This window comes from Salvelinus fontinalis, chromosome 21, assembly GCF_029448725.1.
Source record: "Salvelinus fontinalis isolate EN_2023a chromosome 21, ASM2944872v1, whole genome shotgun sequence".
NCBI lineage: Eukaryota > Metazoa > Chordata > Actinopteri > Salmoniformes > Salmonidae > Salvelinus > Salvelinus fontinalis.
In genome coordinates, this window is record NC_074685.1 from 11962392 (window position 1) to 11984395 (window position 22004).

General features: G+C 43.8%; 3 protein-coding genes across 3 annotated transcripts; 1 reads left to right on the top strand and 2 right to left on the bottom strand.

Moving 5' to 3' along the window:
- Positions 1-3727: 3727 nt before the first annotated feature.
- On the bottom strand, positions 3728-6426 carry purbb (purine-rich element binding protein Bb). Its single transcript, XM_055873876.1, has one exon. It carries the CDS (start codon positions 6409-6411, stop codon positions 5353-5355), a length of 1059 nt encoding a protein of 352 aa, XP_055729851.1. The 5' UTR covers positions 6412-6426; the 3' UTR covers positions 3728-5352.
- Positions 6427-9522: 3096 nt separating this feature from the next.
- On the top strand, positions 9523-12250 carry LOC129818191 (histone H2A.V). The gene is made up of 5 exons (XM_055873880.1): positions 9523-9631; positions 10502-10579; positions 10743-10856; positions 10992-11121; positions 11275-12250. Exons 1-5 carry the CDS (start codon positions 9629-9631, stop codon positions 11334-11336), a joined length of 387 nt encoding a protein of 128 aa, XP_055729855.1. The 5' UTR covers positions 9523-9628; the 3' UTR covers positions 11337-12250.
- Positions 12251-13210: 960 nt separating this feature from the next.
- On the bottom strand, positions 13211-14995 carry LOC129819159 (homeobox protein vex1-like). The gene is made up of 3 exons (XM_055875718.1): positions 14710-14995; positions 14097-14377; positions 13211-13567 (listed from the first exon to the last, which is right to left on the bottom strand). Exons 1-3 carry the CDS (start codon positions 14993-14995, stop codon positions 13211-13213), a joined length of 924 nt encoding a protein of 307 aa, XP_055731693.1.
- Between the last annotated feature and the right edge of the window lie 7009 nt (positions 14996-22004).

Here is a 22004-nt window from a genome sequence, read left to right on the forward strand (position 1 = left end):
ACACACACTTAGCGTGGTGGCAGAGAGCTGCTGGGAGCATGTGGAATAATCTCAGCTTGATCTGGCATAGAGCCCAGTGTGATATGACATGGCTCATAGTCTCACTACTTCCACTTCCCTCCCTTTCTCTCTCTTTCTCTCACACATCTCCTGTGCTTGAAGAAGAGAAGGTTTGTCTGTGTGACGTTGGGGGGAGGATTTGAGGTCAGCGTGAGGCTGTCTGTAAGGAAAGGATCAGTCAGGACAGAAATACTAGTAGGACAATAGGACTGTAGGATGACGTTGCCCCTAGACACTGATTTAAGGTCAGTATTGCATTTCCCCCCATAATTATTAAGGTCAGGATTTGGGGAGGGTAAGCAGATTCTAGATCTGTGCCCAGGGGATGACTTATAATGCAAAAATGACCATAGATTTGTTTATAAGAGTAAACCCATCGTTATCCCATCTAAGAGAAATAGGAAGTCAAATTTGTCATCAGGAGGAATCTGATGGGTGGAGAGTCCAGCAGGAAATGTTCTCATTTGCCCTTCCCTCTGTGTGTGAAAGCTGCTTCCTGTCGATCTGTCCACACACTGACATGGGGTTTAGAGCTAACCTCCCTCTCATGCCTCCTCCTCATCCCCCACCCTGTGTCGCTTGCTAAAAAGGGCATTTGCCAGCTTTTTGTCTGCAACTATGCCTCTGTGTGTTTGTGGCGGGTGACATCATTGATGCTGCGTCGTATGGTTGTGTCAGGAGCTCTGGGTAAAACTCTAGCCTAAGGAGTAACAGAGATACTACTGATCTATGTGCAGTTCAGACGTAAAACTGACCGTATAACAGTGTCAATGGGGAAATGTATCTGGCTCCATATCAAAGCTTGCACTGCCTGAAGGAATAACAGAGTAAACCCATACTGCACTGCAGGAAGCTGGTAGTAGAACACGTTATCAACCTCGAGGGGGGAAATGGATTTTCCAGAATCATCCATAACCCTTTTACTAACCCTCAACATACACTCATTGTCTAAACCTAAGATCTTAACGTGTCAGGTGGTGCACACACACTCTCAAAGCATCACAGGATAGGGTGATGTAGTCATGCTGTGTGTTCCTCCCCTCCACAGGCCACTCTCTCTCTCTCTCTCTCTCTCCCTCACATGCCAGTTAACTTCTCTGCTCTGCCTCACAAAAACAGTTTGCCAGAAGACATGAGAAGGAGGAGAGTGAGGAAGAGGGGAGAAGAGAGGAAGAGGAGGGGGAAGAGGGAGGAGAGAGAGTTAGAGGAAGCGAGAAGAGGGAGGAGAGAGGAAGAAGAGGGGAGAGAGGAAGTGGAGGGGAGAGAGGAAGAGGAGGGGAGAAGAGGGAAGAGAGCGATGGAGAGGAGGGGAAAGAGGAAGGAGAGAGAGGGAGAGAAGGGGAGAGAGGAAGGAGAGAGTGGGAGAGGAGGGGAGTGTGTGTGTGTGTGAGAGAGAGAGAGAGAGAGAGAGAGAGAGAGAGAGAGAGAGAGAGAGAGAGAGAGAGAGAGAGAGAGAGAGAGAGAGAGAGAGAGAGAGAGCTGTGTCACGCTTTCAGTTGATTCACTGGCCAAACCCTGCCTCTTCCTGGAGACACACAATGACTGTTAAAACGACACACACACCACCAATTCCGTCAGTGACTCACCAACTGCTACACAACCAGCATACACATCACAGCCCACCACAGCACTAACAGCCGGTAGAGCAGGCAGGCAGAATGGTTGACTATGTTGAACCTCTCTCCTCTAACCATCACATCACAGCTGCTTAGACCAGACAGAAAGATTGGTAGTATAAATAACGTGTCTGCTAGGATGATCCGGGTGAGTGTGAGTGTGAGTGTGAGTGTGTGTGTGTGTGTGTGTGTGTGTGTTTGTGTGTGTGTTTGTGTGTAATATCTGAGACACTGAGCATCTGTGCTAGTCCAGTCCAGCCAGGCTCCGTCTCTCTGGGTGTGCAGTCTGTCATCTGTCTGTAATTGGGTTTGTGCACTGCGTGTGAACAGGCTTTAACACTATCAAACCCTGAGTGTGAGAATGTGAGTACATGTGTGTATATGAGCATGCGTGTGTGTGTGTGGCACTCAGGATCTAATGGCACAGCTGACTCCTAGACACGACAGGAGGAATGTTACTCTGTCCAGGCCTCCAACATTAAAATAGCACCCTCTGCCCTGTCAGCACGCACACACACACACACCACACACACACACACACACACACACACACACACACACACACACACACACACACACACACACACACACACACACACACACACACACGGCTGTCCTCACTCCATATTTACAGAAAGAAAGAAAGAAAGAAAGAAAGAAAGAAAGAAAGAAAGAGAGCGGGAGAGAGAAAGAGAGAGCGTAAAGAGGAGGTAGAAAGAGGGCGAAAGACCTGATAGGCCCAGAGAACAGAGGAAGAGACCACTGCAGGGGAGGAGGAGTCAGGTTACGCCTACAGTAGTCTTCCTGCTGCTTCGCATGACAGAGTTCACCCTCCCCTCTCAGCCGACACGGCACGTGCTTTCACCAAGTCACATATGTAGGTAGATGTTACCCCTAACCTCAGATATAGGGTCAGATATTTTTTCAACCCACAAAATGGTTAGGGTTGGGAATGGGGGTAATCTGCGAGACATATGGTTAAGGACAACTTCTTTGGTACCTCAAACATGTTACTCCTAGTTTAATTTGGTCTGATGGAGACACTTGTTCCAGATAAACAGATTATACAAATCATCAGATATTTTGCCGTTGATAATGAATTGATCATCTGTGCAGACATATTAGAAGCCGAGTCTGAGTATCTCAAACACACTCATTTATTTGAACAGTTGCGACAAAGGTGTAGATCAAAAGCAGAAAGATATGCCTTCTAGCTCCTATTTCTTCTGTATGCTTGAGACATTTACCTTGTGTTGTGTTGAGGTAAATGTTTAGGCCAGATATGCTGTTTTCCTAAGTAAAGAGCTACTTTATTGACTGATGAAGAGAGGAGGGTCTTGATATGTTGCAACAGCAGAGCACACGTCTACGACAGCTGCGTGTCACTGAGATTGTGCTGGGGAGAAGAATAGATCCTCCCCCCGGAGACCCCCCCCCTCCCTAAACTGGCTGAGTCTAAGAAATAATATGACATTGTGTTTACTATCTTAAAGTGCAACAACAAAGTGGCAAATAATCCAACACCATACATTTAGTATCAGAAAGCAATTGGTTTACTACGCATTTTAAATACCTAACTGAGCCCTGAATGTCCGTCAGTGCTTTGAGTTTGCCTTCTCATGTAGTTATAGCACACTATTTAGTAGTCGTTTTCAATTACAAAAACACTGAATTGCCTTGATGGCACTGGCAACAAAGTTAAAGGAGAATATGGCATAAGTTAAACAGAAAGCAACTTCAAGCTTGGAGTTGAGAATGTGTAATATAAAGGCTCCTAGACATTGACGATGCATTGGGTAGTTTTCCCCCAACTCAGATCAACTGCCTGTGACTGGTTCTACATGTTTATTTGGGAACAACTAAAAGCAACAGAGAATAGCTGGGACTATAATTATTTTCACTGGTTGTAGTAGGACCTTTAAAACTCATACAACCTAAGAAGAGAAAGTTAAAATGGAGAACTATGAAGTACCTTTCAGCAGCTGCTGGTTGTTAGAGTGAGGAGGGGAGAGGGGGAGAAAGGGATTTTCTGAAGTAACAATCACAGTATCTTTTGCATTTATATTCTTTTTAATCACAGAAGTGTTATTTCTTTCACTCTCTGGGAGAAACCCAACAAATGAAAATGAAAGTGAAAATAAAGAAAAAACTAAAAGAAAACATCATGGACTATTTAGTCACATCCCAGCTATGTTTCATGAAATACTTAGGCTATATAATTCATATACATTTTTCCTTTTCTTTTTAAGGTATTTAAAAAATATTGTATGCTGGTTTGTTCAGTATCTTCTCTTTTATACGTATAATCTTCTTTCAATATAGTTCTCTTTCGAAATAAAAAGGAAACCATCCATCCATACTTTACTGTCCAGTGGCGTAGTGTGATGTTAGTGGTGTGGCGGTGCTGAGGCCTGGGCTCTGAGACAGAGTGTGTGTGGTCTCTCCTGGCAGGGCCTGAGCAGAGGAGCTGGTGGTATGTTATCATTGATGCCCCACACAGCCTGGCTGGCTGGGTGACAGTAGTAGTAGCTGCTCCGGGTTTCACCCAGTGATCACTTGCAATGACCTGCTTACAAGGCTCCCGCAGTGTGTTGGTGTGTGTGTGTGTGTGGATAAGTGGGGGTCCCATCCGTGTGTCAACGCTGAGAGGGCAGGCTCCCACGGCACTCATACAGCAGGAAGATACTGTCCTTCCTGGTTGCCGATTGGTTAACAGGCCTGCCAATCTATTGACACCAGGCCACATTGCGTGAGGACTGAGGAGACACACTGCTCCACTCTTACATAGACTTACAGATTACTTTGAAACCCATTAAGTCAGAGGAAACAGACTTTGTAAATATTGCCTGGCATTTATATGTAAAAAAACAAAAAACACTCCTCCATGTTTAGGTCTATTTGTTTGGAGAGTGACGTGATACGGCGAGCTAACTATGTTAGCACACGGCTCCAATTTAGTCTGAGGCCTTTAATAAGGCCTGCAGATATAGTTCTCTCAGTAACGTTTCTCATCATAATTGTCTGTTAAGGGGTGTTATACAGCTATCTCTATCAGTTAACACACTAAATATAAACCTCCACGAAATGATAGCAGGCAGCATTCTAGACATTCCTTCCTACTACTTTCCCTAACTTGTAAGGATCCCACACATACTGCCCACATAGGAGACCTAGAATGGGAATACAATGGATGCTGGTTATCTCCTTACACGGAGAAATGGAAATAGCTAAATTAATGGGGTCAAGGTACACTCCTTACTCTTTTAAATATATATCTATATTTGAAAGGAAACATTTATTATAAAGACTTCATTGGCTTCTTAAATTGTTATGAAAACCAAGTTGCTGGTTTTAGGTATATTTCTTTTTCTACAAAACACAATTGCAATCTTTTTTAAATCCATGAGAAAAGTCTCATTTACACACTACTATTCTAGTCCCATAACTGTAACTTTTTGTTTTACTTCACACCCCATCTAACCCTCATAAACAAACTCCAGGTGTTAAATACATCAATAGTTCCCCTGTCAAATTTACTTTTTAACGCCACGATATTTTCTAGTATTAAAGTTCGATTCGTCATGCACTTAAATCTGTCATTTCTGCATTTTTTCTGCCACATATCCTATTGCTGATCTTACTGTGTGAACTGAAATATATAAGCAGTTTCAACTACTCAGTCGTCATCCACCTCCTCTCCCTCCGACTCCTCTCTTCTCTCATAAACTTTATCCCGCTGTCGCTCCTGGATCTCTTTCATCTCCTCCGCATAGCGGCTGAAAGCTCCTCCGAACTTCCCCCACGCTTTGAACGGGATGGTGATAGAGTTCCTGTAGCTCGGTTTGACCTCGCTCACTCGCAGGAACACGCCGTATTTGTTGGACCCGACGTCGAAAAAGAACCGTTTAGAGTCCACCATGATGGATGTGCCCTCGGGAAGCTCTCCATAGGCCCCAGCTGCCGTTCCACCCGCCAACTCCTCGTCGTCTCCACCGTAATCATCTATATGCTTGGCAAGGGCGTCTCTAAACTCTATTAAGCCTTGGGCCGGAAGGGCTATGGTCTGCCCGGCCTGCATGCCTCCTCCCGGCCCCCCTACTCCGAACCCGGGCCCTCGGTTTACGGTCTGTCGGATCCGCAGGAACCTCCCCCGCTGGTTCTCCTTCAGATCGAGGTAGTATTTACGGTTCTCACGGACCAAGAACTCGCTCTTCAGGGCTCGCCTGGGCCCGCCATCCTCTCCGACCGAGGACTGGGCGATCTGCTCCGGGCTGCTAGGCCCCAGTTGGGCGTAGTGCTCTATGAAATCCCCCAGGTAGTCGCGAAACTCCGCCGCAACTGACATAGACAGGGTCAGGCGACTTTTGGAGCCCCCAGCCCCGACCTCGGCGATTTTGATGAACCTGCCCTTGTTGTTTTGCTTGACGTCCAGGTAGAAGCGCTTGTTCTGAATATCCAGTCGCTTGGACGCCAGCTCCTGGGTCTCCTGCTCTCTCTGGGAGTGCTGTAACCCGCTTCCACCTCCTCCTCCTCCGCTGCTGCCACCGCCGCGCTCGCTCCCACTGTCACCATCCGCCATCTTCAGCACCGCCAGCCAGCTTCTCCCTCTCCTGCGTATCTCCCTCTCGGCTTGCACACCCCCTTCATGGTCATCACCAAAACCCGCCCCAAGCGCTCCCGCATTGGCCTTGGGTCTGCCAATCACTCCAGGTTCAACGAATTCTCTTTCCCTCATTGGTCGATTTCCGCTGTCAATCACGCTTACATCTTAACCTTGTAACATTTAATTGGTTCAGATGTAGGTTCTGTTGACGTAATTCTCGTGGAGCTTTTACCCTACTGGACACCGGGATCACGACCACACCACCGTCCAATCAACGGGACAACATTTTTACAACCATTTTTACTATGAAGTTCCAATAAATTGTAGCTGAACCTTTTCTGTGCAGTTGCTATGGCATTTAAGGCAAAACTGCAAACGTGAAATTCTAGACTGGTGGAATACTACAGACAAAAGCAGTAATAAAAGCAATTCCATATCAATTGTTACACTTATACTATACAGTGACAGTCATTTGACAAATTCACAAAAGACCAGCCATTTACACTGAGATTAATACATTTTACCTTGTACATTTTCATAAACCTAGGCATTGGTACAAAAAATATTTAACCATGTAACTGCTAATATTTTCCCTGTCATCCAGATATGAATGTTGCTATTAATTCCACCACAGTGGTGCCCATATTATTTTTTATTTTATTTGTCATTTAGCAGATGCTTTTATCCAGAGCAATTAGGGTTAAGTGCCTTGCTCAATGTCACATCGGCAGATGTTTTCACCTTGTCGGATCAGGGATTCGAACAAGCAACCTTTTGGTTACTGGCCCAACTCTCTTAACCACTAGACTACCTGCCACCAATGACACCAATCAAACAATCAACCCATGATCAGTCAGCTAGTACTGTAGCAAATTCAGAGGGGTTGTACACTGGACTTGAACATGGGTCTCTGATTCAGAGGCAAGCACCAAAGATCACTACACTATATATCCCTCCTCCACTATCTCACTTCTGACACCAGTGTAGGGAATTCAGTGGTCGATTGGTTAAGACTCGAACCCAGTGCCCAGTTTTTCAAAACATTTAATTCAGATAAAAACATGAGTTAAATTCTGTTCCTCCCTCAGATGTGATCCCTCGTTGTTTTTTAAATGTAGTTTAAAAGACAAAAACAGAATCAAACCATAACATATCACATCATATGCTACAACAAAGATCATGTTAAATGATCCCATGCAATTTGGTCAAAATATTTTCTAAAAGGAAGGGGGAACAAAATTGAATGGGGTAACTGGGTTGAGACAACAAAGCGTAATTTTGATCTGGATTTTTTTTTTAACTGGGCCCAGGTCACTCTGGTTCCAAAACAAGCACGCTACAGTATATTGATAATGTGGCAAAGAGGCCCTCTTTACATTGACCTCATATACACTGAGTGTACAAATTATTACGAACATTAGGAACTGCTATGTCCATGACATAAACTGACCAGGTGAATGCAGGTGAAAAATGTGATCCCTTATTGATGTCACTTGTTAAATCCACTTAATTCAGTGTAAATGTAAGGGAAGAGATAGGTTAAAAAAGGATGTTTAAGCCTTGAGACAATTGAGCGTGAAAATGTATGCATGCCATTCAGAGGGTTAATAGTCAAGACAAAAGATTTAAGTGCCTTTGAACAGGGTATGGTAGTAGGTGCTAGGCACACCGGTTTGAGTGTTAAGAACTGTGCAACGCTGCTGGGTTTTTCACACTCAACAGCTTCCTGTGTGTATCAAGAATGGTCCAACACCTAAAGGACATCCAGCCAACTTGACACAACTGTGTGAAGCATTGAAGTCACCTTGTAGAATCCATGCCCAATGAATTGAGGCTGTTCTGAGGGCAAAAGGGGGTGCAACTCATGTTTTGTACACTCAGTGTACATCCAGCAGGCAGGCAACACCCATACCGATGTTTTATCCCATTATATTTCACCTTTTATCACGTAAGTCAAGGGTACAAATTACACATTGAATATTGGGGTGCCCAACATATTCTTGACAGTGACACTTATGGGGGTGCTCAAACCACATTGATATTTAATCTCCTATGTAGGTGCCCTGATTTGTAATGCCCATCAGTCCAGTCCAGTTCCAAACACAGCAGCACTGGCAGCAGAGGGGACTCACTCCACCACTAAGGAGGCCTGACTGGGATGGGCTTCTCTCACAAGGAAGATGGGTGAGCCAGAGGGCATAACTCTACATAAAGTTCAGATAGTAGAATACAGACATGCTTCTCTCTGTCAATTAGATAAGATTAGAGTAAATACTTATTAAAACCAGTCTAGGCTTTACATTACATGTTTTATTTACTTCTTTGTAAAACAATGTTTAACCTAAATCCTAACAAGACAATATCAATACAAACATTGGTCGAATATACTAAATTTATATTTTAACATTTTGTAAATTTGCATCCTTTTGAATGCACCCCAGGAGGAAGGGCAGCAGCCAACACAGTGCCTAGCCTGCTCACCTACTACATAGGTTGCAAACATCAATGTCCACTGGTACAGGGTTTTGAATCTACTGGCAGATAACATTGGTAAAATATTGTAAAGCAGGCTAGGTTAGTTGAGGGGCACATCACTTACTAGTTTGGAATTTGCACTTTAGGGGCATTTTTATTGCTTCGATTGTGCCAGCCAAACTAAATCACAGCACTCATGCATTTTACCCGGGTCTGGCAGCATCAACGTTGATCAAGTGAGAGATGGTGAACAGAATGACATGGGATTCAGGTACGTCAGAGTTATTGGTAGTGTGGTGGATGAGAGGAGTTTTTCTAATACAATGTAACGCTCTGAGCACCTGGAAAAGCACAATATAAATCCCATCATTATTCACTTATTAAAAAACCTAAGTACAAATGTAGCTACTCATTCGTTCTATCTGAATGATCATTCTGAATTTCACCGGAAAAAAAGATTAAACAATGAGACAGTCATTATTTCTAAAATTCATATATCAACTCAATTACATGGATTATGTAGTTTAAATTTGTTATGTAGTTTAAATTTGTTCATGTCACAGAATTTTCGGTATTTCATCTTAATCTGCATGTAGGACCTACTTGTGTGACCGTACCTTCAGTGAATTATAAATGCGGTAGTATTTCTCTGGTGTTTCCTACTATCCCAAAACGTCCAATACAGTTGCAGGAATGAGTAAACACTGTACAAACACGATTGCAATTGGTTGAAGAGACCGTTCGAACCAGCAAGCAGAAAAGCTATTGGTTGGCTCTGGAAGCTCGAGGAATCCTCATTCATCCGCTTGGCGTTGCTTCGTGGTTTATTGTTTCTCTCCGTTTCGATATAGACCAGGGAAAAGTCACCGGCGACATGGTAACGAGTTTTTGATTATTTTATGCACATTCTGTGTGTGCACTCTGTATTATAGGACATACTATAGTAATTTGGATTAAATGTAAATGATATGCTAAACGGGCTAGTAGCATTCACGAATTCAAGCTTGCGTGCAAAATAACGTTAGGACGTCGTCGACTGACACTCGAAAGCTAGCTAACGAAAGAGCGCCATCTACATTTAGCTAGTACGCCATCTGTTTTACAACCGACTCGCTTCTCATACTTATTTCAACCATATCTTAACTATATCTAATATCTGGCTACGTTACCCCCCGCCTCTTTCTGATTCTTATTATGTTAATATTCCAAGATATTCGCAAAGTTTGGGTTGTGTATTGAATTAACGTTACGGTAGCAAGTTTCCACCGAGCTAGCTAGCTAAACCAGGTTAGCACTAATCCGCCTAGCGAGCACAGATATACTACTGGCAAGCATCCAAGAAAACCTGTACTAACTTTAGCTAGTTACAAGCATACCAATGTTTTACAGTTTTAGATAGATATTGTAAAACCATTCTTACTGCGTATTTATGCATATTTAGATTTTTTTTGTTTGCAACATTTGAATGAATCATCTTCAATAAATCAAATGACACTTAGGTAAACTATATACCGGAAATTGTCCATTATCTTCCAGTTGGCGGGATAAGTGTGATTGTAATGACAGGTTGCATGTGCATTCTTCAATTTGCTTGAAGTTGTAAACAAAAATAACATTAAGAAAATGCTAGTGTATTAATAATTTATTTGTATACCAACACTACATTGAGTCTTTTTCACCCAAAAACATTTTATCAAGTTGATGTATCATAAGTCATTTCACTGAATTTCTGTTTGTCCCCTTCCAGGCAGGAGGAAAAGCTGGAAAGGACAGTGGTAAAGCTAAGGCAAAGGCTGTTTCTCGCTCCCAGAGGGCTGGACTCCAGGCATGTACCCACTCTTTCCCCTGGTTTTCTGTGGTCACGTGTGAACCTCGGTCTCTTTTCCCGGGTTTTCCCTGTTGAATTAGTCACAAGTGAATCCTACATAACAGATAGGCATTTTCTGCCTAGAGGGTTTCTCATTGTGTGTATGTTTCTCCTTGTGTAGTTCCCGGTGGGTCGTATCCACAGACACCTGAAAACCAGGACCACCAGCCATGGCAGAGTGGGAGCCACCGCAGCCGTCTACAGCGCCGCCATCTTGGAGTACCTTACCGCTGAAGTGAGATGCTTTTATTTAACCCCCCCCAAAAAGGAGACTCATTGAGGACTCTGACGAAGGTCAATAGAGCAGGCTTTTGCTCCAACACTTCCCTGACGCACACTTACTGAACATATTTTTGTGTTTCCCTTTCAGGTGTTGGAGTTGGCAGGGAATGCCTCCAAGGATCTGAAGGTGAAGCGCATCACTCCACGTCACTTACAGCTGGCCATCCGCGGAGATGAGGAATTGGACTCGCTCATCAAGGCTACCATCGCTGGAGGAGGTGAGTTGTAAACTAATGAATTGGGTTTATGTATTGTTCTTCCAGGAACTCAAAGCACTTTATATTACATGGGGTAGGGAAAACTCATCTCTTCACCTACCAATGTGTATCACTAGCACCCATTCGTAATGTCCCTTTTTCTCCCTCCTGCAGGTGTGATCCCTCACATCCACAAGTCTCTGATTGGAAAGAAGGGCCAACAGAAGACTGCATAGAGGAGTGACCTCCCACATCACCCGGAAGGAATGGGCAGCCATGTTCATTTTATTTCTCATATTTTGGAGGGGGGGGGGTTGTAACCATAGTTGTAGTCTCTCGAGGGAGATGTGTAGTCTTTGAGGTATGTGTTGATTTGTACTGTTTTAAAGGGGTGTGTTTTAGGGTAGGGTTTTTTGCAGACAAGAAACTTGTGCAATAACCACATTTCCATCCAGTTTTTATGCGAGTAAAGTCATAGTGTATAAAAAGGAAAAAAACAGCTGTGATGGAAACAGGAATTTTCGGTACAATTTTATAAATGCCAACAGACAATTTGTTTGTTCGACATGGTGTGATCTTTTTGTGTTGGTAAAATGTATGATGCGAGAAATGCCAGTGAAAACTCCTTTATGCACAAATATTGATAAGAAGAAACGATGCATTTTATTAGGCTACAGATGAAATTTTATGATGAACTTCACAGGGTGGTGAAAGTGTATGGTGATGAGCTTGATGCTCCTTTCCAATAACCACAGAGTAGGCATATTTGCTAGTTAATGCAACAATTTTTGTGACAACTACCGGTAGAGTTGAAAATGCGATGGAAACACATACATGGAACTTTAGATTTTTTATTCGGTACATGAAAATGTAAGCAAAAAAGTACATTTTGTGGGCACTGTTATCACACAGATTTCTATCTGTAAAAAGTCAGTTTGGTGGAAATGCCACTGATGGAAAATTTTGCATATTTTCATTATGTACATTTTTGAGTATTCGCATGAAAATCTGTTGCCAATTGGATGGAAACCTAGCTACTGACCAACAAATGCTGAAGTTCTTGTCATGTTCTGAAAAACTTTGAGTTGATTGGATTTTGCTACAAACTTGTTTTATACCTACAAAAGATAAAGTCTTTTTAAAAAAACTACCTGTGTGTGTTATTCATATTTTAGCCAGAATATGATTAATGGTTTTCTATGTATCTTTGACCTCGCTTACCTTTAGAGATATAGTAGGTTAATTATTATTTTATTTTATTCAGTGGAGAATGAAGGTTGGTCGGCACTCATGAATTTGAGGTGGGTGGGAAATAAAACACTAACGTTAAGTGAGACGTTTGTTCTGAGAAATCAATTTTGAATTTTTCACGACACATGAGTGTGGACCTTCTCTCTTAAATGTTTTAAATGTAAGCTTAATTTTATCAGGGAGTCATACTGAGACCACAATCTCTTACAGATGAGCCTCGAATTACAGAAAATGCACATCAAAATATAAAAACTAAATGCAAGCAGAAAGAAAATATGTGAGTTAGCTGGTGCATACTGAGTCACATCCACACAGCATGACAACTTCTCTGTTAGGCAGTAGGTGGCCCTCAACCACTTGTAAACTAGTCATGTTGAGGTGTTTGAAATCATCAGACATTCTATCACAGTACAACAAAATCCAGTCTATATTCAGTCATTATGTTTGTATTTTTCACGATACTTCCAAATATATATAAATAAAGTGGAGGAAAAGATATTATCTTGATTATAATGCAATTGAAGAACAAAAAAACTATATTTCTCACTTCTTTAGAACACTTATACAGCAGCCACATAGATTCATTAAAAGTGAATATACTTGAATAGAACTTACAGTATGACAATACAAAAGAAAGCAGGAACACATTCATTATTGCACTCTACCCTGAGTGGAAAACTTAACAATTTCACCACTCTAATTAAGTAGCTTTTTCAGTTGTCAATACATTAGAATAGTATAGAAGCTGGTGAAGAGGTAGTGGGATACATCTCAATAGTCTAAAGTAGCTTCTACCCTCATCTCACTTCCTTTAAATCACTTCAGACTATTGAGAACCACCCTATTTCATCCAAAAGTTCTAACACAGGTGAGAGTGAGACTGGTAGGCCCCCATCAGTGGGTTAGACCCGGGAGTGGGCATCACCAGACCGGGGAGGCTGGCGTATTGGTATAAAGAGTCCATGGGGGTGGCAGGGAGGCTGGGCAGTGGACCGGCCATGGAGGAGCTGTAGTGGGGGTGGAGGTATGGGGTGGAAGTGCCCCCCTCGGCTCCTGCGTGATGGGGATGGTAGGTGGGGTTGTGGCCAGGGCGGTAGGCCTGTAGCTCGGTGTAGTGCAGCAGGTGAGAGGTTACTTTAGCTTGGCAGGCTTGGGCCAGAACATCCTGGACCATCCTCTTCATTCTCATACGCCTGTTCTGGAACCAGTTACGGATCTGAGGAGAAACAAAGAGAGAAGAGTTAGTTCAGGGATTGATGGGCAACTTTGTTGGGGCCACAAAATCTGAACTCATTAAGGGCCGCAGTGGCTTGCGGGTCTGCATACGCACATCTATACCCACACACATGCAGTCCTAGCCTTTTGGGGGACCTAAGTGAAAGTGCTGTAGACCGCTGCACCACTCGGGAGGCCCCAAAATGTTACACTTTTAAAGCAGGTTTGCTGCAATTCTACACATTTTGCCATGGGGCAGAGAGAAATGTTTGCAGTTTTAAATATATCTGAGTGGGCGTAACTAACAAAATTACCCATGGTTTGGCGGGTAATTTGACATTTTTTTAACCTTTATTTAACTAGGCAAGTCAGTTAAGAACTAATTCTTATTTTCAATCATGGCCTAGGAACAGTGTGAGTGTGTTCAGAGGCAGAATGACAGATTTCTACCTTGTCAGCTGAGGGATTCGATCTTGCAAGCTTTCGGGGGGGGGGGGGGGGGGGGGGGGGGGGGGGGGGGGGGGGCCTACCTGTTTGTCTGTAAGGTTGAGTCTCTTGCAGAGCTCGGCCTTGTCCTGAGTGCCCAGGTAGGCGTTTCTCTTGAAGGCCTTCTCCAGACTGTTTATCTGCTCCACTTTGTAGGCTGTACGTGGCCGCCTCCCCGTAGAAAGAGAGAGAGAGATGGGAGACAAGGAGGGAGAGGTGAAGGTGCCGTCCGGGGGGGTGGTGGGGGAGAGGGATCGCCCGCCTTCGCTCTCGTACCCTGACGTTTCCTCCTCTGTTCTACTGATGAAGCCAGTCTCAGCCACTTCTGAGGAGAGAGGGAGTAGAAATGGAGAGAAGTTAGATTTCAAATCCATCATTATGTCACATCATAGTGGATCCCAAAACGGTTGTGTGCTCTGAACCTTTCAAACAAATTCATGTTTCTGAGGTGCGTCCAAACTATGGAGCTTTCAGCACTTTAAGAGCCAAATCAGATGTAGCTATTGCTTATGAATTCTCTATCTCTGAGTCAATTAATTCCTCCAATACATAGCTTAAAACACACCCCAAAACAACAAGACACTATTTAAATTAATGTATGTTCCCCATCTAAGCTCAGATCCTGATGTGAGTTCATTTGAGGGAGAGTGAACCTACCTTGGTGGTTGTGGTGGAGGGGGCTACTCCTCTTGGTATATGTGCCCATCTCAGGGCCTGCCAGGCAGGGATAACTGCATGGGTTGAGCCCCTGTCCTCTCCTTGCCTGGTTCTCCTGATTCTCGGGTCTCGGTCGGCAGTAGAACCCAGGCAGGCTCTCAGGTTGGGTCACAGAGGTGCTGTTGGGTCCAACAGAGGTCCAGGAAGAGGGGAGAGGCGAGGGTCTCATGCTTCCTAATGCCTGGCTACTTTGGGCAAGCCACTCGATGGAGAAATGTCCCCTCATGGTTGGACGATGAAGATATCCAACAAAATAAATCAAAATCCAGCAAAAGCCTTGTTGTTTGGGTGGAAAAACGTGTCCTTTTGGAGGAATATAATCTAATGTTATCCTTTGGGTTCCAGAAATGCAAACAACCTTTTCTCAAAGCTGGGTAAATCCAGTGAAGACTGTGTGTTCTCTCTCAGCGGGTTAGTGTCCTGGTAAATGGAGTAATGATCTGAGTCTCAGGAGTAGAGTCAGTATTTATCCAGGGAATTCCTCATTTACAACTCACTCAGCTAAGGATCAAAGAACATCCTCCCCTTCCTCCTTCAGTTTTCACAACTGCAGTAATTAAGACATCTCAATCAACCTGAATGAGATGAGGCTATTACCCGCTGGCTCCAGTGAGTCTGGAAAGGTTACCCCCCCCCCCCCCCATCCCATTCATACTGTCCTCACTTCCCCTCCCAATACAGCCCTATGAGTGTGTGTGAGAGCAAGGGCTCATTATTTCATTTTATTTCATTTTATTATTTCATTTTATTCATTTTATTCTTATTTACAATGATAGCCTACCCCTGCCAAACCCTACCCTAACCCAGATGACGCTGGGCCAATTGTGCGCCACCCTATGGGACTCCCGATCACGGCCGGTTGTGATACAGCCCGGGATTGAACCAGGGTCTATAGTGACACCTGTAGCACTGAGATGCAGTGGCTTAGACTGCTGTGCCATTCAGGAGCTAAATCATCCTCTACATGTATTCTTAAATAACATATTGTATTCTTATCAGGATAGCTCACCCAAATAACAAAATTACGCATTGGTTTCCTTAACCTGTAAGCAGGGAAACTAAACCAAAGCATGGATTGATGTCATATCTCTCCATTAAGCAGAATAAGTAAAATATTTGTTTTTGTAATTTTGGTGAACTATTCCTTTAACACTGAAACGTTTCCTCCTGCTCCTTGGCTTCACCCATGGAATACAAATAGAATGTTTCACTATATTTATTAACATGATTAACTGATCCAATAACACCCATCATTGTATATCTCATCATATGAAATTACAACTTCATACATTCCATGATCTGCTGATGCTACAGTATAGGCCTACTGGCAAGTCATTCAACCTTTGAATATGTTTTTAACCCGTTGAATGGTGACCAGGCTTGATTGATTGGCTCAACATAATGAAATAATGACTCATTTTCCTGATCCCGAAAGACATTGTTGTCTAATAATGTACAGTCTCATTGGGTCTCGTCTCCACTAGTGAGCGAGAGGACTGACAGCTCTGATTTAATAATTGGGTTGTTGTTTAGTTTGTTTGCGCAAAAATGTATTGAACCCCTTGGTCTATTGCAGGGGTGTCAAACTCATTCCACGGAGGGCCTAGTGTCTGCAGGTTTTTGGTTTTTCCTTTCAATAAAGCCCTAGACAACCAGGTGTGGGGAGTTCCTAACTAATTAGTGATGTTAATTCATCAATCAAGTACAAGGGAGTAGCGAAAACCCGCAGACACTCGGCCCCCCGTGGAATGAGTTTGACACCTGTGGTCTATTGTGTGTAGTATTTAGGCGTTCTAAAGTGTTAAACTGGTCATGTCACCAAAAGCGTAGAATTATAAAATTGGCCTTCAATCAACCACATCACTGTTTTACATTTATGGAAACTATTTAGTTTCCCATTGGAGTTCTGAGAAGCTACCGAATGTGATTTATTCTCTGAAGACGGGTCTATGTCATTCGGGTTTGTGAATATCAAAGATCCGCATCCACTGAAGGGACCGGTCTCCGTTTGCGCGCAGAGACAGCCGTCTGGAGGCGGAGAAGTGGAGAGTGCGCGCAGCAGCCCTCGGATCCATTCCACCCTCCGGTCCGAAAAACAGACGTCATTATTTTATCAATGGGTCAGTTTGTGATTAAGCCGATTTTGGATTATTATCTGTGTATTGTTATTTTATTGCTAGATATTGCTGCATTGTTGGAGCAAGAAACATGCGCATTTCGCTGCAATAACATCTGCAAAACTGTGTATGTGTCACGTTCCTGACCTGTTTTCCTTGTTTTTGTATTTGTTTAGTATGGTCAGGGCGTGAGTTGGGGTGGGCATTCTATGTTATGTGTTTCTATGTTTAGGTTCATTGTCTATTAGCCTGATATGGTTCTTAATCAGGGACAGGTGTTTTACGTTTCCTCTGATTGAGAACCATATTAAGGTAGGTTGTTCACACTGTTTGTTTGTGGGTGATTGTCGCTGTGTCTGTGTTTTGTTGCACCACACGGTACTGTCTCGTTCGTGCATTCGTTTTCCCTGTTCGTGCGTTCTTCGTTTCATGTAGTTCTCATGTTCAGGTCTGTTTAGTTCGTTTTGTTATTTTGTCATTTCTAAAGTGTGCTTCGTTATTCTTTTCTTTATTAAATTCATTATATATTCATCACCCGCTGCGCCTTGGTCCGCTCATTCACCACAAGACGACCGTTACAGTATGTGACCAATAAACTTTGATTAGATTAGATTTAATCCCTAACACAATGTATCCCTCGCTCAGCCACTCTGCATATTATCCACATCATACCATCCCCTCTCTCAGCCTCAGCCCTCCCCCTCCCTGCCTTCGGAGACACAGTTCTGGAGAGTGGAGGAGATAGGCTGTTTCACAACTTTGGTCTTTTAGAAAAGACAGGAACGTTTAGTCTGTTATCGGCCATAAAGGCGACCGATTAACGATCAGGGGATCAAGTCATTGTGACATTGAAAGGGAGGGAGACAATGGGTTAAATGAGGCTGGCAGAAACCCACTGGGGACTAGAGGCGTCAGCTGAACCACGAATCCACAGCAGCGCGTCACCGCTCCTGTCTCCAAACGCATCTACACTGTGCAATGCGCATTTGGCAAAAGTCGCTCCATGCCTTCATTTTTTAATGAAATGGTATCAGATATTTGACTGATTTAAATGGATAGATGGCCAGTATGCCAATCAATAGGCAGGCATGGCCACTATAGTCTACAGCACCACAGGAGCTGCATTGCTGCACAGAAGGCTCTTATTAATTAATGCAAGTAATAACTGTCTATAGTCACTCTGTGGTAAATGATCATTCATGTGGGGTTCCTGGGACAGAGGCCTGTTCTATTATGTAGGGAGCCACACACATGCACAAAATCAGGGTCTTTTATGGCCTCTGTCTGCCAGTGGTATGGGAGAGATGGTCGTGCTGTCTCCTGCAGTACCTCTCCCGTCTGAGACTCCTGTCTCTCTCTTTCTTGCTCAACAGCCCCAGATCAAAGCACAGCACCCAGCTCACTATCACTGATCAGAATGACAGAGAGGAGACAGACAGGTGGGCTAGGTACCCATCCCACTCTACAGCATGAAGAGACTGAGTGCCTAGCAGTGAAAGAGACAGAGAGATAGGGATGGAGATATGGAAGGAGAGTAAACAAAAAGATCATAATCTTTTGAAGTCGTAACTGTAATCAATAGGCCTGTGTGCAAATTCCTCAGTGTGTGTGTGTGTGTTTGTGGAAGGCAGATCACTAGGAAATGAATCATAGGAATGTGTCTATGCACTACTACTTCTAATTTGAATGTAGTTTATTTTATTTTATTAATCTATTTCCTTGATAATTTATACATACAGTCCTTGCAGGGTATGGAGGGAGGGTGCTATTGGGAAGCCCTGCTGTCTGTGTAAGATGGAACTTTAGAATTAGTTCTTATTCTATTGATGGAAGCTCCCGGAACATTCTAATCTGCAGTTACAGAACAGGTTAAAGGTTAAATAAAATAAAAACAGGTTATGACATTTTATTCATGACAATGCCCTACTTCCAGAATCTTAAAACCTGGTATGTGAGTGACACTCACATGGCATTGAGTTAGTCAACCCAACACACACTCATAAATACATTGCTAAGACATATTCCTGGTTCTGTGAGTTCCTTGTTTAAAGGCCCATTCCATTTGGACTCTGTTAATGTAGTCACTGATTGGTCTTTCGTGGTATGTGTGTGTCTTCAACTGTATTAGCTATAGCTCACCTAGTTTGTTTGCATTACACTTATTTATGGCCACACTGTTTCCACCTGGGTCACGCCCTACTACATAACTGGGCCATATTTGACCGTCATGTTCAATTCCAACCCCACATTTGAGATAGACCCCTTTGTCTTTTCTCAAATTCAACTCTTGACAAAATGAAATGGACCAACACTCTGCTGTATGTGTGTGGGTTCAACTGTATTAACTCACATGGCTACATTATTAGCTCACCATTATTAGTTGGTGTGTGTGTGTGTGTGTGTGTGTGTGTGTGTGATCCAGGGAGAGGCCATTCTGTCTGTGGACTGACGGTCTCCAGCTGTGCTTCTCTTTGATTGGCTCCATTCACAGCCTTTCATCTCTAATGGCTCTGTTTGGTCCTGTTTGCTGTTCTGTTATGGACACAGACACTCCCCTTGCCCTGTCAGGACACACACATGAGCATGCAAGGGTGCACGCACGCACACACACAGGCACGCACATACACACAGGCACGCACACACACAGGTACTGTCGTGGACGACACATGCACGCATGCACACGCGCAGACACACATACATAAACAGAAGTTGTCCCTACTAGACACTGATCTAAGACCAGTTTAGCACTTTAACTCCCAAATGGTTATGGTTAGGATTTGTGGAGGTTAAGGTGATCCAAGATCTGTGCCCAGTGCGGGATTAGGAGAGACAGAGGACAGGAAGCAGTCTAACTGGCAGCATAGATACATCAGCCCAACATGGAAAGGGGAATTGATAAAATATTGTAACATGTCCAAACACCACACATACAGAGGTGCCTTTTATTTTAGTTCAATACATGTACAGTATCATCAGACCAACCAGTTGAAGGACACCTAAACATTGCTGATATAAACTTGAAATTGAAGTTTTATATCAGTGAATCTGCTATTCACGGCCTGTTTGTTCATGTTAGTTTGTCTGTTATGTAATGATTATTAGCCTGTTTGGCTCCTGTTGTCCACCAGTGTCCCGCCCTGTGTGGTGTATAACAGCGTCAGTCAGACCTCTTCTCCTTGTCTTATAGATTCCCATCAGCTCCTTCAAAGGCTCCTCCTGGTGCTTTGATATACTGGTCATGGAGGAAAAGCAGGAACTGTGACTCCTATGATCAAAAGGAGAGGAGGGGGGGAACAAGCCTTTGGTAAGGCTTGGAGACCCCCCCCCCCCCCCACAACAAAACCATTATTACCTACAGTAGGCAGGCCTGCAGTCTGGCCCCACAGACAGGTGGTCTCCTTTTCAGTCTCCGTAGAGGTGAGACATAGGAGACACACACACCCTCTCTGACATACACACACACAAAAGTACATGAACACACGTACCAGTAGTGATGTGTTCAGTATGTCCTGGTGAACACAACAGAGTCCCATAGACCTCCAGTCTCTGCTGCTCCTCTCAGAACACGACCCAGTCCCACAGACCTCCAGTCTCTGCTGCTCCTCTCAGAACACGACCTAGTCCCACAGACCTCCAGTCTCTGCTGCTCCTCTCAGAACACGACCCAGTCCCACAGACCTCCAGTCTCTGCTGCTCCTCTCAGAACACGACCCAGTCCCACAGACCTCCAGTCTCTGCTGCTCCTCTCAGAACACGACCCAGTCCCACAGACCTCCAGTCTCTGCTGCTCCTCTCAGAACACGACCCAGTCCCACAGACCTCCAGTCTCTGCTGCTCCTCTCAGAACACAAAGGTGTTGTTGCTGTGTGTCTCTCCCTCCCAGTCAGTCAGTAAACTTTTGTTTCACACGTGTGGCATCATTGGTGTGGGAACAGGTGACGTGCCAATGGGGAGCAGGCGTCGTGGAGGAAAACTGCTGCTCCGCCTCTGACACGCACACACGCACATGCAGACACACATTCTGAGATTGACAAGCCCCTTTACATGCTTATCTATATAAATCTTTTTTTAAAGTTTAACTCATGATAACTAGTTTGACTATTAGAAATGCCTTTATGAGAGATCTATCCTAGGGATCTTTCACTAAGCTTATCCTGTCCCATTGAGTTTGGTGTGACAGAGCGATCTGAGGTGTGTGTGTGTGAGGGGTGTAATCGAGGACTTGTGAGAGGTGACGGTGCTTTTGAAGTTGGACCGGCATTTAGAGGTTAATGAGGCTGTTAGGAAGAGGTGCTGGAAACGCCAGTGGAGGCACACACACAATATGAGAAATGACCCTGTCTGTTTCCAATAAACCTTTAAAACCCTGTAGGAAGGTGGTGATTGAAATATATGAAATATAAGTCAGGGTTGCAGAGTGAGGAGCTTTTAATTATGTGACCCGTGTTTAAATGTTGAGCAAAATAACTGAATGTTCTCTTGTATATCATTTTCTACTGCAAGTTTGAATCTTGGGTACATTTGTGTCAAATATATGTTTGGTAGTTCAGCAGTTTGAGAAAGCAAAAGAAAAAAAAGTTTGGTTCATCCGATTTTTTCTCAAGACTGAAGAGTGTAATTGTATCTCATGCTGATTTAAATCAAATCAACCTCAACATTCAAAATGTTATGCAATTGTTGATTGGTTGGCTTTCATTTCATCCGATGACTATATTAGTCATAGTACATCACTGGGGTCGAGCTCCCTGCCATCCAGGACCTCTATACCAGGCAATGTCAAAGGAAGGCCCACCCAGAAAAATGGTCAAAGACTCCAGTCAGGTACCTATGCACCAAGCCTGGAACCAACAGGACCTTGAACAGCTTCTACCGCCAAGCTATAAGACTGCTAAATATTTAAATAGTTAGCCAAATAGCTACCTGGACTTTTATTTTACCTTCATTTAACTAGGCAAGTCGGTTAAGAACAAATTCTTATTTACAATGACGGTCTACCCAGGCCAAACCCTAATTCGGACGACGCTGGGCCAAGTGTGCGCCGCCCTATGGGACTCCCAATCACGTCTGGTTGTGATACAGCCTGGAATCTAACCAGGGACTGTAGTGACACCTCTAGCA

What these genes read in the sequence shown, in the direction of transcription:
- purbb (XM_055873876.1), bottom strand. Translation starts at nt 6,411, where the DNA reads ATGAGGGAAAGAGAATTCGTTGAACCTGGAGTGATTGGCAGACCCAAG.
- LOC129818191 (XM_055873880.1), top strand. An exon ending in TGGAGTACCTTACCGCTGAA is followed by an intron (nt 10,857 to 10,991) that starts GTGAGATGCTTT and finishes TTTCCCTTTCAG; the next exon opens with GTGTTGGAGTTGGCAGGGAA. An exon ending in GGCTACCATCGCTGGAGGAG is followed by an intron (nt 11,122 to 11,274) that starts GTGAGTTGTAAA and finishes TCCCTCCTGCAG; the next exon opens with GTGTGATCCCTCACATCCAC.
- LOC129819159 (XM_055875718.1), bottom strand. Translation starts at nt 14,995, where the DNA reads ATGAGGGGACATTTCTCCATCGAGTGGCTTGCCCAAAGTAGCCAGGCA. An exon ending in CCTCCACCACAACCACCAAG is followed by an intron (nt 14,378 to 14,709) that starts GTAGGTTCACTC and finishes CTCTCTCCTCAG; the next exon opens with AAGTGGCTGAGACTGGCTTC. An exon ending in TCAACCTTACAGACAAACAG is followed by an intron (nt 13,568 to 14,096) that starts GTAGGCCCCCCC and finishes GTTTCTCCTCAG; the next exon opens with ATCCGTAACTGGTTCCAGAA.